We start from the raw sequence: 18,783 nt of genomic DNA, 5'->3' as shown, positions 1-18,783 counted from the left end.
AAATTTCTGGGTTTTATTTTTGTAAAGATTTTATTTATTTATTCATGAGAGGCATAGAGAGAGAGAGGGAGAGAGAGAGAGGCAGAGACAGAGGCTGAGGGAAAAGCAGGCCCCATGCAGGGAGCCCGATGTGGGACTCGTTCCTGGGTCTCCAGGATCATGCCCTGGGCTGAAGGTGGCACTAAACCTCTGAGCCACCCGGGCTGCCCTATTTTTGGGTTTTAAAATTCAGAAGAGAAAAGGAAGAAAATCGCTCTAAATATTGTTTTTTTTTTTTTTTTAAGTTGAAATCTGTATGCAATAGAGGTGAAAAGCCTTTCCGATGGAATTTGTTAAAAGAACTACTCTTGTGTGGACTTGTTTTCAGAAGAAGCAAAATGTGTTGCCAAGAGGGACATAATATGGTCAAAGCAGCTCTTACCAGTTGTGAACGGCCATAAGCGCAAACATAGCAAGGCAGCTGTGTGCTAAGCTGAGAGCTGAAAGCACACTTTGTATTTTTATATACATTTGTAAAAGGCCAACTAAGCATGAAGCACGCTCATGAGTCAACTTAAAGAGAAGAACTTACTAGAAAATTTTAAATTTTAAAGAAAGTTGGCCTTTTCTCTTGGATTTGAACTTTCAATCAGAAAAGCTATGGCTATCTCAGAACCTGGGACATAGGTTTGGGGTTCTTGGAGGTTGTGACCTCAGGGGTGTGTGATGATTTCAACAAAGATGCCTTTAAGATTTTGTTTGTTTGTTTACATCTTTGGATCTCCAAAGTCTGTATGCATCTCACGACCGCTGGCAGGTGCTCATTTCACCAGCAGGAGTCCCTAAAGTAATGGAGTGGTTTACAGTTGGTGGCGTAAGTGAGCTCCTCAGGATGGCTTAAGGCCATGCACATGGCTGGCAGAGGGACCCCGGCTGGGTGGATGAGGCAGCGGAGCTGAAATCCAGCTCACGGTCCACTTGCTAAACACAGTGCTCTTAGCCAGGGTCCAACCAAAAGGTATTTTGTTTTCTAATTTGTGCAAAAGTGCCTCAGAGGCTCCTTACTTCCCTGAGCCTGCCCCCTCCCAGCAAATTCAGTCTTTTTGCCCTGAGGACACAAGCTGGTCCCTCACGCCACGCCTCCCCCGCACCTACAGGCCACATCTCTCTACACAACATACCCACTCGCAACTTGAAGTCATTGAAGGAGTGCTTGTTGATAGCATCCAGTTTCGCCACCAGGGCAAAGGCAAACTCCACCATGGTGCCAATGTGCATGTACTGCCTCTCGGGCTCCTGGACAGAGAGAGACACACAAGCAGGGTTAGAGCTCCACGAGCAGGGAAACTGTCCCTTGAGTCACAGAGCTGGGCTCCAGGCAGAAAGGATGCTCGCCGCTACTGCGCTTCAGCCCTACAGCCCCGGCAGACGTTTTGTGAGGAGCCCCCCTCATCACAAGGAGGCCTGGTGCCCCAATTCATTTCTGTGGCTGTGGGGTAATCTGAGACACCAAAAGACACAGGATACCCAGGCAGAAACTGCCAACAGAAGACCCCACGAGGAGGGCCTGGCTCCTGGTTCTTGGCTTGCCCCTCATCCCTGACTCCCCACTTTGCTGCTGACCTCTGGCTTCCTGTTGGGTTGACCGATGGTAGGGGCCAGGGAAGGTCAGGGGGCGCAGTGGAGAAGGCTGGGGTCCATTCCTCCTCTTCCCCACTCCACACCTGCCACAGCTCACCTTGGTTCTGGAAACACCACATCTTCCATTTGCCCCAATGGGGGGTGTTCTGCATCCCCCTTCCCCCAAATTCATCACCTCCAATACCTCAGAATTCGTATTTGGAGATTCTTCTCTCCATCATTAAAGACGGGATCAAGATTAAATTGGGTGATTAATATGACTTATCCAGTATGACTGGTGTCCTTATAAAAAGAGGAGAGTAAGACACAGACCCGTGAAGATGACCACACGAAGACACGAGGAAGACGATGTCTACACAGCAAGGACAGCACCTCGACCTCTGACTTGGTCTCCAGACCTGGGAGACAATAGATTTCTGTTGTTTAAGGCCCCAGTCTGTGGCGCTCTGTTACGGCAGCCCTAGCCAGCTGATACAGGAGACCACGAGTCCTGCCTCTCCTGTCCCTGGGCATCCACATCATCCCTCCAGGAACAGTCACCACACATACAGAGCAGAAGGAAGGACAAGTTCAAGGTTTCCAATGAAGGTAAGTGGGGATTTCTATTCCTATTTACTATTAATTTATACTTATATTTCTGTTACTAATTTATATTTACTATGAATTTATAACACCTACTACATTTGTAATTCCTTCTGAAGATCATCTTTCTAGAATTTCTCTTTTTGGTTATATTTTAAACACAGATTCTTTATTAGTATATGCAGATAATCCATCAGATGTATTTACATGTCCTGAAGGTTCCCGCTGCCCTGTTCATCAATGACTCGGTGCACGCGGATGTGGGGTGACATGCCCATGAGTCTGGGGCTTTGGCTCCCGGCATCCATCTCAGCCCGAGAATCAGTGCCGTCTTTTATGTCCCTCACTGGTCTGTGAGCTCCCCAAGGGCAGAGACTGTGTTCCATTAATCTGTGTCTCCACAAGATCAAAGTGAGTGGCCCGGGAGAAGCACCTGATACATGGTTATTGAGAGGCTGCTCCTAGACTGCCTGTCGGGTAGCCAAGAGGAAATGTCTAGGAGGAGCAGAGAGCATCGCCAAGCTTGGCTGAGGGGTCAAAGCCAACTGATGCTCATTTGGGGGGTACATCCGCCTGGGGAGGTGGGCATTCACGCACCTGCTAAAGTGGGACAGGGCTCCAAGGGAAGATGGTTCCTTGTCCTGGGGGTTGTCCTGGGCCCTGCAGGATGCTGAGAAGTGATCTCGGCCTCTGCCCACACAGGCCAGTGGCAGCTGCCTTCCACGAGTGACAACCCAAAGTGTCCCTAGACATTGCCCAATATCCCCGAGACCACTGCACTCAGTAATATAATCATGAGCAGAGAAGAAACAGTAAATTTCCTGTTCAGAAAGTTCTTCCCCTGCTCAGATAAATTCTATCATTCTAGAGAAAGACCAATGAAATGTTACCATTGCCATAAATCCTCAACTTAAAATTGTGCGAGAAAAATCCAAACAATTTAAACAAGTGGAACTATGACAACCATTGGCTAATGTCAGTGCAAATGAAGTCATTTCTTAACAACAGTGTTGTTCTTCCAGCAGGGCTCCCTGGGGTCTCTTGTCTCGTGCCCCCGGGAAGGCGTGATTTGGAGGTTCATGCAGTCCTCTGGAAACAGGAGGCGCGAACTGTTGGATCAACAGGCAGGATCCTGTGTCGCTCACATCACAACCGTCCCAGCAAGAACAGATTTGCCACGGGGGCTTTCTACTGAACCACAGAAGAGCAAACGAGCTTCTCTCCCTGATGAATTATCCCCTGATCTGGTTTCACGCAAGTGGAAAACTCCACTTGCACTCACTGCAAGTGGGGTTTAACTCCAACATCGATAACTCACTTGGGCTTAGTAAATGCTGGAAAAAATTATGTTCAGTCTTTAGAAGAGCTCAGTTCATTGCAAAATGTCCTTCTAACTGAGCTTTTGATAAATATTTGATGACAGTATAAAGCAGCTCTTTCTCCCACGATCCAAATGATTTCTGTTAGGTGTCTCCAAATATTTAACGGACTTCCAGTGACACGGTGAGCAGACACATTTGGTGTCCCTGAACACATTCTGGAAGCTGTTTGCTTTGGAAACTCCACCAGCAAGGAACGCCGCTTAAAGCAAAAGTATGTCTATCAAGGTCATTTCATAACCCAAGGGACTGGTAAAAACCGAGCTAATTTTTTAGGCTGAAACATATGCTTCTTCTCTTGACCTCTCCTCTTTCCTCCTTGCCCTTCTTCCACCCATCAAATATCCACGGAGCACCTGCTGTGCTGGCAGCTGTCTGGTGTTGAAGGTTTAGGACTACTGTCTAGGCACTGTTCTCCCCCCGGAAACCCCTGGGAGATCCGAAGCCCCCCCATAGTGCTTCCCAAAGGGACGGTCTGCTCTGTCCCAAGTGAGCTGATCATCACAGGCCAAAGATCACGTGGTGGCTCCCAACACCTGAGTGTCAGGCACCTGTTGGAGGGCACGAATGCGACTCACAACTTCCCAGTGTTAACACAACTCCAACGCACGAAAAAATACTTATGGGAAACAGTCTGACTGCTAGGCCATCCATGGACCCATCTAGATTCACTGAACCTGGATTTAGGTGGTTCTCACGGTCTTCAGCCCATCTCACTTTACAGAGAATGCATCTTATTAAAATCCACATTAAAGGATGTTCCAGCAAGCATCCCCTCAACCCCTACCCTCGTATTTTAAACCAATTTCCAGAAGGAAGTTAGCCACCAAGCACACGGCTCACTGCGGACCCACTGTCGTGGATATGAGGGCCTGTACCCTATGTGGCCTGGTTTTCCCATATATTAATGAATGAGTGATAGGGTCGCCCCATGAACACGGGGGCACTGTAGTTGCTGGCTGCTGGAAATCTCCAATGAACAGCAATAGCACGCACATGTATGTATTTAATGCTCACGGCGAGTCCCACGAAGGACTTCCTGTCTTCGTGCCCATCATGCTGATGGGGAAAGGGACACCCCGGAGGGCTAATAACTTGTGTAAGTGGCACAGCCAGGCTTTGCAGCCAGGAGTCTGACTCCGGGTCCCGTCTTAGCAGCACTGCCATCTTCCCCCGAAATGTGCATCTAGAACATGGTTGGAACTTGGCGGTGTGCATTTTATGTAGCATCTTCATCTTTGCATCGCATCTTTGACTTTCCTTCCACTTTATTAGTTTTAAAACATTTGCATTGTATTCATTTGTGTGAGCTTCCTCAGCAACAGATTTACATAAGGTATGCACAGACACGTAGACAGGTAAGCAGCTTTCCTTGATCGTCTTGCTGGTAAATGGTGGCATGTGGGTTCGACGACGATGAGTCTAAGAGATACTCAGTTGATGGGGAGCTATCACCAGGAGTCGTTCATTAATGACTCTGGAACTAGCCGCAACCTGCGTGGAAGGCTGAAATGATACTTGGATATCTTAGAGCACAAACTGTGTATCTAAAACTAGTATTGTTTCACCTCCCAAAAGACAGCTCTTATTCTTAACTCTTCTGCTTTGCTAATGGTGCCATTAATTACAAATCCCTGAATCAGAAGCCTGAGGTGCTGGCAGCCTGGCCTTCTGTGCCTCGTCTCCTCTCCTGGCCCTCAGCTCCTAAGTCTGCCTCCCATGAGCACACTTCCTTCACTCACCTCTTCATTTTCCTAGGCCCATGCTTTAGACTCCGACCACTACTTGTCTGAAGGTACGAAGTTCCCCAAATAACTGCTGGTACCTTTGAGTTGGGCAGCATTGGGTTCAGCCCCAGGTCCTATAACCATCAGCTGTGTGGCCTTGGCTGAGTCACATAACTTCTCTAGGCATTAGTATCCTCATCCAAGGTGGGACAGTAACCACCTACCTCACAGGGGTGTGGGCAAGGTGAAATGAAGTGGTTACATGAATTCAGCCTGTATACCTAGGGCTCAGGATTTATTTAGGATTTTATGATGGCTTAGAGAAGCATGTTACTCTGCTGGACACAGAAAGCATCTAGGAGGAAATGCCAGTCAGAAGCTGTCTTAGGACCCAGTTTAGAACATTCTCCCTTTGCACACACTGAGCAACCTACAGGGATGTACGGCTCTGACAATGACCAAAGTGTCTGACGCTTCCTGTGTCTTTGAGATTCTCTGTATATTTAGTGCAGAGCCATAGCTTCATTTCTCTCAGTTTTCAGGTTCCTGTCAGTAGCATGAAAGCAGGAGGAGATTTCTCTCTGCTTACAACACATCACGGGAGCGCTGGAGTTTGTACAAAAGTACAATGCACCAGGGCACTGCTTTTTCATTTCAGCAGAGACCCAAACTATTTTCTCCTTTTCCAGGAAAGGAAACTATGGTTATTAGTTTCAAAATGTGCTTTAGCTACCATGAAACGGCGGCAGGTCTCAGCGTGACTCCTCACTTCCTCCCTAGTCAGTCTGGCAGGGTCCCTCCACTGTGCGCTGAATGTGCACCTTCAAAATTCATATGGTGAAGCCTGATCCCCACTGTGTTGGATGGATTAGGAGGTGGGGCTTTAGGGAGTGGTTAGGTCATGTGGGGGGAGCCCTCCTGAATGGTGCCCTTACAAGAAGGGGCCGGGGAGAGCTTGCTTCCACCCGTGACCCACGGCAAGAAGAACACCATCGACAAACGGATAAGAGGGTGCTCGCCAGACACCTGATCTGAGGGTGCCCTGGTCTTGGACACACCAGCCTCCAGAGCTGTGGGAAATAAAGGGTTGCTGTCTGTCACCCAGTCTCTGGCAGTTTATTAGGGCAGCCTGTGCTAAGATGTCTCCAATATTCTCAGATACTCTCCACGTCACCTGGCATTGAAAGTGTCTGCGCACATGATTTTCCCAGACTGCAAACTCCGGGCTGTGCGGGGGGCAGTGCTGCTACCGAGGGCCAGTCACTGGCAAGTACCTGGCACTTACCAGAGTGGGGAGAGGAAACCTCTGCTGGATGTCCTACTAGCTAAGTAAAATCTAGAACAGCCAAGCCAGACACAGAACCATTAACCTGAGTCAGTGAATGCAGATGGGAAATGTTTATTGTCCATTGCTTGGTTGGCAGCTCCATTTTGCTAATACACTGGGTGAGTGAGTATAGGAATCCATCTCATGGGTGGATCACATGGGGCCTGGGATTTGATTTGGGGGAGGGAGGGAGCTGAATAAAGGAGAAACATTTATGCTAGCAGCAGCGGTATCTCTCCAGGTCAAACTCAGCAAGAACCAGATGGGACAAAAAGTTTAGTAACTATTCTCAACCTACAGCCCTGGGTCTGCTGTTGGATTTGTTTTTTAGTAAAATTTAAAAAATAATAATTATTTTATAATGACTAAAATAAAATACTAAACTTATTTTTAAATGTTTTTAAAATCAGGTAATTTTTACATAAAACAAATCAATAATTACATTGAGTAATTCAAAAGAGTAAGAAGACACCTGCTTTATAAAAATTTTGGAAAGCACTAGTCCTCATACCACGGTGATGAGTAAAATATTCCTGCCAGCCACCACGTGCCTCTCTGTCCCCCGCGGGCCCCCCCCCCATTTTTTTTTTCTGGTATGACAAATTATTTCTTCTCAAAGTGTTGCTGGCCATGGGTATCAATGTACTTGAGTCTGTGAATAAGAGCCAGAGGAAGGGCTTATTACACCAATAATATAATCAAGGCATGAATCTGAATGAATGTTTTCCTTCTTGTGTTCTGGGTTCAACTTACTAAAGTTCTTAATAATATTTGTTTGAAAAAGATCAGAACCCTGTACACAACTGCCAAGACTAGAGAAACCGTGATCCTTGACTAGGGCACAAAGGATGGACTTCCTCTATGATAGGGCCCCTAGAGCCTCTCAGGGCTTGAGTGCTGAGCTTCCAGTGTGCGGTGAGGCTAGCGAGGCCAGACGGAGTGGTGAGGAGGCGCACTGTGGACAAGCCAGGTCTAAAAAAGAACCAGCTGCTTCTGTGTTCCAGCTGATGATGATTATCATCAGGGATGAAGTTCAGGTAGATAATCTACCAATTTTCAGGAGAAGCTTCTCCCTCTGCCTGTGTCTCTGCCTCTCTCTCTGGGTCTCTCATGAATAAATGAATAAAATATTAAAAAAAAACTATCATTTCCAGCTTCTCTTGAAAATTGGTAGATTATCTACCTGAACTTCATCCCTGATGATAACCATGCAGGGAGCCTGACGTGGGACTCTATCCCAGGACCCCAGGATCATGACCTGAGCTGACGGCAGATGCTCAACCACTAAGCCACCCAGGTGCCCTGGAAATGATAGTTTTTTTTTTTGGTGGAATGTCCTTTGTCTAAAACTAATACTCTGTAAGTCAAGAAAAAATACTTTTAACCACAATTTGCTCTCACGGCTTCAAGTGTGAAGGCCAAGGCAAGGAACAAGCAGGAGTTGCAGCTCCGGCCTGGAAGCAGGTGGGGTCCTGGCAGTGGAGGGGAGGGCTGCTGACCAGAGGCTTCCAGCACAGCACATGGTTCATGGAAGTGTGAGTGGGGTTAGAACGCCAGCCCTTTCTCAGTCTAACATTTCACTTTTTGACAAGCGCCTGCTTCTTTGAAAAACAACAGTCAGTTGTTATGCATAATGCAACCAACCATTTAGTCATGTTGTCTGCAAGCTTAAAATTAGAACGCACTGTTTCATTTAAGAAATACAAACGAAGCAAAACAAAGGCAGACATAAAAGCCCCGCTCTGGCTAGGTGTTGACAGGCTTCTATGTGTCTGTGTTCCCGTGGGTAAGTATGCTGCTCCCACTGGGAGAAAATGGGGAGGACCTATGAATAAGAGCTACATTTGCAAAGGCTTTTTATCCAGATACCTTTGCCTCTTCTTGGGTTTAAGAAAAGCACATTAATCCTTGATAAACTCAATATATTTTGCAAATATTGAATGTCTTTTGTTGCCAAACTAAATATTTGGCGGAACAATAAACAGAAAGGTTTCTTGGCTTATAACTAGAAAAATAAGTAGGTAGGATACAGCTAGCTAGGTTACAAAAGGCAGAAGAGACACTCATCTCTTATAAAAATAAAATGTCCACATTGATATGCATCAAGGGCGTTACCATCCCCCCACCCCAATCAAACATAAGGTACGTTGCTTGCAGAAGACTTGTACTGCACTTCAAAATATTTCTAGGGTGACCTTAGTAAGATCTAATTAAATGCCCTACACCAAAATGGCTCATTTTGAGTAAACTCTCCACCTGGACATACGACGTATCATATTACATTTATATCCCAAACCCTTATAGCTGTTCTACTGGAGGTAGCAATGGTATCAATATGCAAAACAGTGTACAAGTCACAACTGATTATTAGGGCTATTAGCATTTTTATTACCTGCTCAGGCCACGGAGTATTTTGCATATTAATGCAGTCTTCCCAATAGCCTTAGGAAATGGGCAGGCTCACCACTTTATTTATGTAAGGATCTCGGGGTGTAGGAAGCTTAGCTGTTACAGTAAATCATGAGTGGTCTCACTTGAAAGTCACTCCAGCGTCAGGTAAATAATCACTTATGAACCGTGGTGCCTGGTAAGGAGTCAGGAAGCAGCTCAAGGGTAGCTAAGAAGGCCAGTCTGATGGCTGCGGCTGAGGAGGGCAGGAGGGATGGGGCATGCTGGACAGCAAAGGTGTGCTAAGGTCAGGCAGGAAGCAGCAGTGACTTAATTGTGCAGATCCTAACTGGGTACAGATGTGAGCACGTGCGGGAGGGGTTGGTGAAGGGGCTGATGGAGCAGCACCAGAGCTCCTGGCCTCAGGGCAGCCCTGCCCTGTCGCTGCTTGTCCTCTCTGTGACCTTGGGCAAGTTACCACACTGCTGTGCCTCAGTTTCTCCTTTTCCAGCTGTGACATGGGAATCTCTTAGGTTTGTTAAAAGCAGGCTAAGGAGGCATTTTGTCAGTGCTCACAAATATCAGGGGAAAAAGAAGAGGGTTTATACCCCAAGTAGCAGGTTTGTAAAACAGAAGGAAGGAAGTGAAATGCTGTTCTGGGCAGTAAGGTGGGCATGTGCTCCACTGAACAAACCCAGGTCATTTCTGTGCACACTGCCCCCTGCCGGGGATTTTGGGGAACACATCAGACATGGCACCTCCTATCATCTGGGTAGTGGATGAGAAACAAGGCAAGGTTCCTCAGGTCAGGGTGTCTTCCTTGCACATCAGAACCACCCAGGAAAACTAGTGGCAATGGGGATTTCCAGCCCCATCTTCAGAGACACGGGGATGACTGGGGCTCTGTTTTGGGGAGGAGGGAGGAAAGGAAGAAGATGAGGCTGGCCACGGAGAGCTGGACATGTAGGCTTGGCCCATGGGCAGGATGGCAGATGATGGTGCTGGCCGGGGCTGACGATGCAGAGGGGATGGATCATGGATGGAGTCTTAGGTGAGGCCCCTGACCAAGAGGAAGTGTCAGGGGAAGAACACGAACGTGTTCCGCAGAGAGGCACCGCAGGCAGCAGGCAGCCAAGTGAAGGACCAAAGAAGGAGGAGGGACTTCTGGGTGAAGGTGACCACCAGCTGGACCAGAGGCCGAGGGCAGGACTCCGAGAATGAGCGTCGGAGCACACAACTGGACCTGGATTCTAGAATCTGGGAGTGCTTCTTGATCTTCAAGAGTGGGGTTTCTGGTGTGGGTGTTGGTGAGGAGGCGGAGGTGCAGAGCGAAGGCGGTGGATGAGGCCTCTCAGGCCACAGGGTGTGCCCGTGGGAAGGGAGAGACCCTGAGGAATGGATCTGGAGGAGACAGAGTCTGACAGGCAGGACACGCAGACACATGAGGGCTTCGGGGACAATGGGGGACAGGCCACCCCATGCACTGATGCTGAATGGGTCTTCAGGCAGCGGCACCTCTGAAAATCTCTGCTCTGGGACCCCACCAAGGAATCTGTAGGTGGCTATGGGTGACCTGAGGTCTGGAGTGGGCATGATCAGGTCAAGTGCCCTAAGTGGCCTAGTAGGGGAGACTGGCTGGAGAGGCCTCAGAAGCAGAGCTGGGATTAGGCAAGGTGAGTAAGGGACTCCCCTTAGGCACAGAATTTCAGGAGGCAGCAAAAAAGCATGACAACCATGATACATGACATGCTAATGCAATATTTTGAAAATAAAAATTAAAGCAGAAAAATCCAGAATGAACTAAAATATCAACATTTTAAATATAAGTATGTGGAATCAATCGTTCCTCCACCAAACCTCCTATCTTGAAGCCTTAAAACCCTCCCCCCACCAAGATCTTTTCTCTCTCTCCACCATGCGAGGACACAGTAAGAAGGGGGCCATGGACCAGCCAGAAGAGAGTTCACCAGCACCTATAGTCTGCAGGAATCCCATCCGGGACTTCCAGCCTCCAGAACCATGAGACAACCAATGTGTGCTCTTTGAGCCCCTCAGCCCACAGCGTTCTATTGTGGCGGCCCTGGCTGACTGAGACAGCAAGTGCTCAACACCTCACAGCCTGAGGCAAAAGGAGAAATGTCCCTTCCCATTTGTAAGATTTTATGTTACTTCTTTAGTGACTAACTTGTCCCATAACTTTAAAGGTGCTCAAAAAGTATAGATGTGCTTTCATTAAAGCCAAGAAAATAAAATTCTCATCATTCTGTTTTTGGTATCATTATGGCACTTAAAAGGGACTTAGAATAATGTTATATACATTTTCCTACTGCTATTTTACAATCTTCCAATAGCTTTTCAAATTCTATGATGTTCTGTTAATAAAAATCCAATCCAACCATTAAAAATACACAATACCATGTCTACAGGGCTACACGTTCTTCCTTTTACCTCTGGCAACAAGAGGACTCCTCAGGGCACGGCTCAGAATCCAAGATAAGGTTCTTCTAAGGTTTCTTTTATTTCTCACTTATTTTACTTTTCCTTATTACTAAAGTAATGCCTACCCATTAAAAAGTAATAATTTGGAAGCAAATACCTAAGGAGAAGAGCAAATGGAATACATATTGCCCCATTCACTTGGAAAACTGCTAGCATTAACTTTGAGTCAGATGGTTGACGTTTCAGTCTCTGCCCGTGAATATTGAGGAAAAAGAGCAGAGGGAGCTCTGTTTAGCATGCTGTTTCTCTGTCCCTCTCTCACTCCATCCAGTCTGTGGGAGGTGGGTGTGGGAGAGGGAGCAGAGCATATGGGTTCAGCCCTTCTTTTCTTGGGAGGAATCGGCCTGCCTACAGCAAGCTGTGCTCTGGTAAGTTCTGTTCCTCTGAGTTGCACCCACCACCTTGCCTTGTAGCAAACCTGTACTGGTGCCATCAGGGAGCCCACTGCCCTAAAAGGAAGTGTGTGTGTGTGGGGGGGGCTTTTTCATTGAATCACAAGCTACATAAGCATATCTATACACCTATGCACACACACAAAAGCAAAACACAACAGAAAACCCCTTCAAAACTATAGTTAATTGAATGAAGACATTCAGTTTTGCCCAAACCACCTTTCAATCTAATTTCTAGGTGGTCAGCTTGGTTTTTGACCACACTGTTTTTAATCAAAAGGCCAGAAGCCATCTTTTAATGCGTCATCCTAAAATAAACAGCCCTAATCTTCTACTTTCTTGTATATTTATCTAGTATCAAGCAGCTACCAGATTGGTTGTTTTTTCCTACCCCTGTTGACTCGAGAAAGAAGTTCTGTGAATAGACCCTCAGAAGCCTCTGGAATTCTCTTCTTCTTTTCATAAGGTTGTAATCACTGAGGTTTTAGGTTGTGCACATGGTATGAGTATATGAGGCAGTGCATGGTCGTTTAGACTCCAGGGATGATCTATGGGTGGAGCTGAGGCTCAGAGTGCTGTTGTGTGGCCGACACATCTGTACCTGGGCATGCTCCTGGCTAGGCACGGCGCTCAGACCGGTCGCTGCCATGTATGTGCTGCCAATGGTCTTGATCTTTTCAACTCCACTGAATTTTGGCTTGGACAGCAGCTGTAAAGCAATGACAAGCATTCTGTTACTCACTGGGTACACTTTCTAAAGACACTCTCAAATTCTTGTTCACAGTAATGGGAATATGACTTATTTCAACCACTGTTTATTCACATTTTGACCTTGGGCTTTGTTGAGAAAGAACACTTTATACATTCCACAGAGTGTGTCCTTGGAAGGCAGTGCAGTATAATGATTTATTTCCAATTAACATGAATTACCTTTTAAAATCTGCTAGTGAAGGAACTAGGATAGATTATGATGCAGGTGACAATCGCCTCAAATAAATTTCCCAATTCTGTGTTTGAAAGGCCTAAACAGAAAAGTATGATTCAGTGAGGGAGGTCTTCCTTGCATGGTGAAGGTGATTTATGACCAATTACAGTGCTGAGAACTGGCTTTTGCCTCTGAGCTCTAGATGTAAAAGGAATCATGATCTAGAATGGCTCCCCCCATTAGCTCTGACCTGAATATTTCTTGTCCCAATTTCTGGTACCAGTTACCAGCTTCCTACAGGCCTCTTCCCCATCAAATACATTAGGACTTGAAGTGGGATGAAGAATAGGTAAAAATAAGAGCAGACGCTGTAGGAAAGAGAAGGGGTAGAGAGAGGAGAAGAAAACTCTGGAAGGTCCTATCAGCTCAGGAGGACATTGGTACCAAGTGAAGACTGGGAACATCTTATTCCTGCTTTCTGAGGAGCTTCTTTCAAGATTCCATGCCAGAGTGTCTAAGGTAGATTAGCAAATCCCTGCACCACATATCCATGAGCCAATCCAACCCAAAAGAGCACTGCCACTCACCTGTCAGTACTGGGGAACATTTATTTGAGTGAGGAGCAGCTGTAACACTGCTCCTGTCTGCAGTTCTCACTAGGAATTAGGCAAATGGGTAGGGATCTCTAGTTGCCATTACTTCACCATAAGTTTTGAGTCAACCTCCTGATGACAATGGTGGTAACAGAGAAATGCACAAGTCACACTAGACATTTAGAAGGCTGGCCTGTAACCATCATAGCACACAAATAATTTCATCTCTGTATTTCAAAGTTCCATGAATCATGATAACCTATGTTCACATATGTCAATTTTGCTATATTTTGCTTGATATTTATAAGAATGATATAGCAGCAACATTCTTAAAACCATAGGTGTGTTTGTTCTCACCAGAAAACAAAACACATTATTCTCTATGTAGGCAGCATATTGGAAATTGAAAAATGACACACATTTCAAATTCTGAAACATATACTTTGTCCCTTCTAAAATATATTATTCTTCAGACATACTGCTTTTTAAATAATAAAACATGTCATCCCCACACAGTTCAAGCTGATATCTAACCTTGGAGTACGCCGAGGTAGAGATGCCAATAATCTACTATGATAAATACATTATCTCTTTTTATATCAAGAGATAAGCACATGTTTTCCTTGGAGATCAAGCTTTTTGAGAAAATTCATGAGAACACTGGAAAGCCATTTTATTGATACTGATTTTGGTACTTGTTTCTAGGGCTCATACTATCTCACAAATAAAATCTATTGTTCCAAAATTAGTCAAGTACCGTAACAGAGCAAAAGGCTTTAATTTTTAGTTGGCTACCACAAATTACACCAAAAGACATAAGACATGCCACCAGATGGGACTCACTTTAAATGCAATGGCCATAAGAACGCTGAAGCGTTGGATGGGGGCTACAAGTACCTACATCATCAAAGTCGGCAATGATCTCATTCAGGAGCCGAAGGCATTCCAAACCCTCCTTGTTCACATCTGATTCTGTGTAGAATTCTTTGAAATCCGGAATGGAGGCAAACATGACGCAGACACAGTCATAGGATTGGTGGTATAAGTCCTGCCCAGGAGGAAAAGAAGAGCTGAGCACCAGGAAACCTTTTCAGTAAATACACACTTAGGGCAAGTGTTTCTTTACGCTAGAGTCAGTGAGGAAATCCCCCAGCACCCTAATCCACCTGCTCCTAGCCAGCCCAAAGCCCATTCTAGACCCTGGCCATTGATGGCGAGCGAAGGCTTCTGAGAAGCAGGATGCAGGCTCTGAGACCTCAGCACAGTGCTTCCATGGCCACTACCAGCTAACAGAAGTGTCCTTCTGGTAAAACCTCTCTGTGATCTCTACCTTAGACCATTACAAGGAATCACAGACTTCTGGCTAAGGAAAGAAGCATTCTTTAAGCAATGGAAGGCAAATAAAATCATCTCCCAAACTACTATATTGGCCTAAAATTACTTCTATGGCTACATCCTTTGCATTTATACCGTTTATTCTTTAGTGTCTCCTGAAAGGAGGAGATGAAACCCATCGAGGTACTTCATAATTACACCAGAAAGAACCAGTGCAACTCCCCAGGTAACTTATTCACACAGAATCAAACACCAACACTATCTATTCAAGATAGCCTTTTGTTTTTTAAATAGAAAGACGCTCGCAGTTCTTCATCCACAGACACGAGTAAAATTATGATGTCTTTTAAATGCAACTTTAAGGTGTTTCCATAATGTTTTCAACATACAACCTCCAAGTTTGATGATGGTTTCAGAAAGAAAGGGGCTGGTCATGGGTGTGAGGAGCTGTCCTCCCACTGGTGCTGGCTCGTCAGGGCCTTCAGGTGGCTCAACATGGGCAGGATGGCCAGGTGCCATGGTGGGTGCAGTACGGTGTGGGAAACACCCCCCCACCAGGGAACATGAGGAACATTCTGTTAGACAAGATGGCCGACCTCCAAGTGGAGGAAGGATGCTGGTGCTGGGGCTTCCTGTGTGCCTGGTAGGGTGAGGGAATCCACTCTGCATGGATGTTATAGTGAGCTCCGCTCTCCTGGGCACCCAGATGAATCCCTCGGCAGGGAGAGAGCACTTCAACAGCGCTATAACTCCAAGGCTTGTGGCCTCTCAGAAGAACCATTCTCCCCTGAGGTCTCATAACAAACACATCAGGGCAATGGTGACCCAAGGAAGGCCACATCCACTTCCTGGAAAAGCTAGACTCATGTTGGCTTCCTGTTTTCAGGGCCAATCACCCTGTAATGCCTTCTGCTACTGCGTCACAATCTTTACAAAATACATGAACAATAGTATCAAGGTTCTTCTTTTCTACTTGGCTCTCAATACAGTTGAGCTGGCTCATTGCACAGACCTGTACTTTGTCTCTCTGAGAAGTTGTTTTTGTGAAGAACTGGGAAGACAACGTGTGGCATGTGTGACCACCAAGCGTACGCTCTAGTAATGCTGACTAAGCTGGAGAGTCCAGGGGAGAGAGACCCCCCTAGAAGCCTGTTCTAGTTAAAAATGCCAGTTTTAAAAAAGAAATATAAATTTCCCTGACTTCCCTGCTCCTCAGGAAAAGAAGCACATCTGACAAGAGAAGGAAAGGTTTTCTGTACCTACGTCTCCCCACTGTCTGCTGACACTGGCCAGGGTGACTACCCGGGGACCAATGATGATGACAAGAGTAAGGCTGGTAATGGTCAGCACTGACTCGGCGCCTGCTGCCTGGCAGGAGGGCACCTCTGAACACTCCACAGGCATTAACTTGACCCTGACCACAAGCCTCTGACTGGTGCTATTACTCTCAATGTACAGAAGAGGAGACTAAGGCACAGGGCAGTTACCAAGTCTGATGCAGAGTTCACTCTTACAAACACTGCACTTGACACTTCAACTTGCATCTCCAGATGACCACAGGCCATGCCACCTGGATTCAGGGCTGGTATGGGCTTCCAATCAGGTCATGTCACATTACCTTTCTCTCCCCCCACCCCTGAGGTCTTTAAGGGTGTGAGGGAATGGGAGACAATGAAACGCAAGACTGAACCAACTGATAGTTTAGATGAGGGTCCATTTTAACTACACTGGTTTGGAATCTAATAGAACAAAGTCTATTTATTGAAAGGAGTCTGACACATTATCTCATTCTGCTGTCCTCAAATAGGAATGCATGGGACAGTCCCCAGTGGGTCTCCTCCTGACCAAATGTCATCTGGGGTTGGCTCCAAGCATGTGCATCTTTTGGAAAAGGTCCACAGGTTATTCTGCTGTGCAGCCTTGGTTAAGAACCATGGGCTAAATGAGGAAATGGAAAGTCAGAGGAGCTGGGTGACACACCAAGGTTCCCAGCTGGCCTAGGGGCCATAGGACTGTCATAGGACTGAACTCTGGAGTCCTGGTCGGGCACTCTGTAGGTGGTGAGTGCTGCTGGGGGCTGGGCTGCAAACTGCTCGCTCACCCACTTGCTACAGATCAGCCAGTTGGAACCTTTGGAGAAAAACCAAGGATAAACATGGATCTCTGGTCCCCTGGTCCCTGATTCAGGGCTCAAGGACTATTCTTGAGGAACAGGGAAACTTCACCAATGGCAAGCTTCATAAATTCTCTGGAGCCAGTGAAAAGTGCAGGGCTTAGAGTCATACCCTAAACTCATGAAAGGTTCCCTCAGGTCTTTGGGTTGGGCTTGGGGTCAGAGAGGACCACAAGCTGATTGATTGGCTGATGACCTGAGCTTGTCTCATATTTCCACAGGATCTGGCAATGGGGGTAGGGCAAGTGGGCAGCCTTTGAGGAGATTCTGGAATTCAAAGTCTAGAATGGGTGACTCTTCTTGGGCACACTGCTGCCAGAAGGTATCATCGAGCTTTGCAGTTAGAAATGAGCTTAGAAATGAGCTTTCAACATCCGCTCACATGTAACCACTCTGCCAAACAAGCTCAAGTAATTTTTTAATTACTTTTTAATTACTTTAATTTTAATTACAACACAACGGGATCTCTGTGCCCACTGTCCCTTTTAGTTTGCTGAGACCAGTGCTTCTCCTCCCCAACCCAACCTTGAACAAAGACTTGGGGCAACTCCATGACTTCCTGTCACTCTTGGATGACTTCACTGTCACTTCAAGTCCTCTTGTCAATAAAGTGCCCAGCCCAACAAGTGGTCAAAACTCGGAACCTGGCTGAATGTGTGGCTCTTCTCCCTCCACAGCACAGGCCCTGCTGCACAGGGAGGTCTGCAGGGTGAGGGAGGGGGCATGACTGGCTTCTATACTTGCTCTACTCATGCTTCTACTTTGACCCTCCCCAGCTTTCTCAGTCAGGCTTTCCAAACACCCAGGGGTGCAGGACAGGGAGAGAAGGGAGTGTCTGATGGAGCAGGAAAGTGCTCCGCTGACTGCATCATGCTCTCCTGGCACTCACACCTGGTGGATGTTGCCATAGGTTATTTGAAGACTCCCTGCTGCTGCCTCCATCCATGAACATACCACCTGAGGTTCCCCTGCTGTGGACAGTACACTCTGTCCTGCTCGTGACCACTCTCTGCCCCAGGCTCTCTGGCTATTCTCTGCTGGGGCCTGTTCACCCCGCCAGGTGGCTCTGTAAAGCAGAATCTCAGAGAACCCTATGCCAACTGTCTTTCCCTTGCTCTGTCCCTGAGCAATGTTTAGCATCCTTTGCCCTCACATGGCCCAACAGTCCCATTACATCCCCACCTGCAGCCCTAACTCTCTCAGCCCAGACATTTCATTTTTTTAAACTTTTTATTATTATTATTATTATTTTATTTACTCATGAGAAACACAGAGAGACAGAGGCAGAGACACAGGCAGAGGGAGAAGCAGGCTCCATGTAGGGAGCCTGATGTGGGACTCAATCCCGGGTCTCCAGGATCACGCCCTGGGCTGAAGGCGGTGCTAAACCCCTGAGTCCCCTGGGCTGCCCCAGCCCAGACATTTCAATCCGCCCCTACCCTCTGCAGTTTACGCTGGTCAGGGACCTGCCTATCACCTGTGTGTCCCCTAGAGGTAGGGGTTTTCCCAGGACACCACTCAGTGCCCCAAGCATAGACATGCTAGGTTCTGGCCCATGGAGAAGGCCAGAGGTGAAGGGAAGATCCCCAGGGGGCTGACTTCTCACTATGCTCTGTCTAGCACCCCTCTTCTGGCCTCCAGTCTCCTCCATTCCTATGCTTCCTAGAAGGGGAGTGCCGAGAATCATGCAACCAGTTTTCAAGCAGGACATTTGTAAATGAGCAAACGGTTTTGCATCCCTTCTGGACCATGGGAGCTCCTGTCTGTGTGTCACAGGCTGAAATTCACTTTAGCATCTGGTGTGCATACGCGCAGGCACACACACACACACCCCTCCCTCCTG

The 18,783-nt window shown here is 46.9% G+C and overlaps 1 protein-coding gene across 1 annotated transcript in view; it reads right to left on the bottom strand.

Annotated features, from left to right (window-relative positions):
• ADCY2 (adenylate cyclase 2) overlaps window positions 1–18,783 on the bottom strand; it is a 386,829-nt gene that overhangs the window by 8,257 nt on the left and 359,789 nt on the right. The window contains exons 21-23 of the mRNA XM_026017679.2: window positions 14,334–14,480; window positions 12,516–12,623; window positions 1,161–1,275 (exon numbers count right to left, since the gene is read on the bottom strand). Coding sequence (XP_025873464.2) covers window positions 1,161–1,275; window positions 12,516–12,623; window positions 14,334–14,480 — 370 coding nt within the window. The remainder of the gene's footprint in view (window positions 1–1,160; window positions 1,276–12,515; window positions 12,624–14,333; window positions 14,481–18,783) is intronic.

Source organism: Vulpes vulpes, chromosome 3, assembly GCF_048418805.1.
Source record: "Vulpes vulpes isolate BD-2025 chromosome 3, VulVul3, whole genome shotgun sequence".
Lineage (NCBI taxonomy): Eukaryota > Metazoa > Chordata > Mammalia > Carnivora > Canidae > Vulpes > Vulpes vulpes.
Note: the sequence above shows the minus strand (reverse complement) of the source record. Positions and strands in the feature narration are given on the sequence as shown.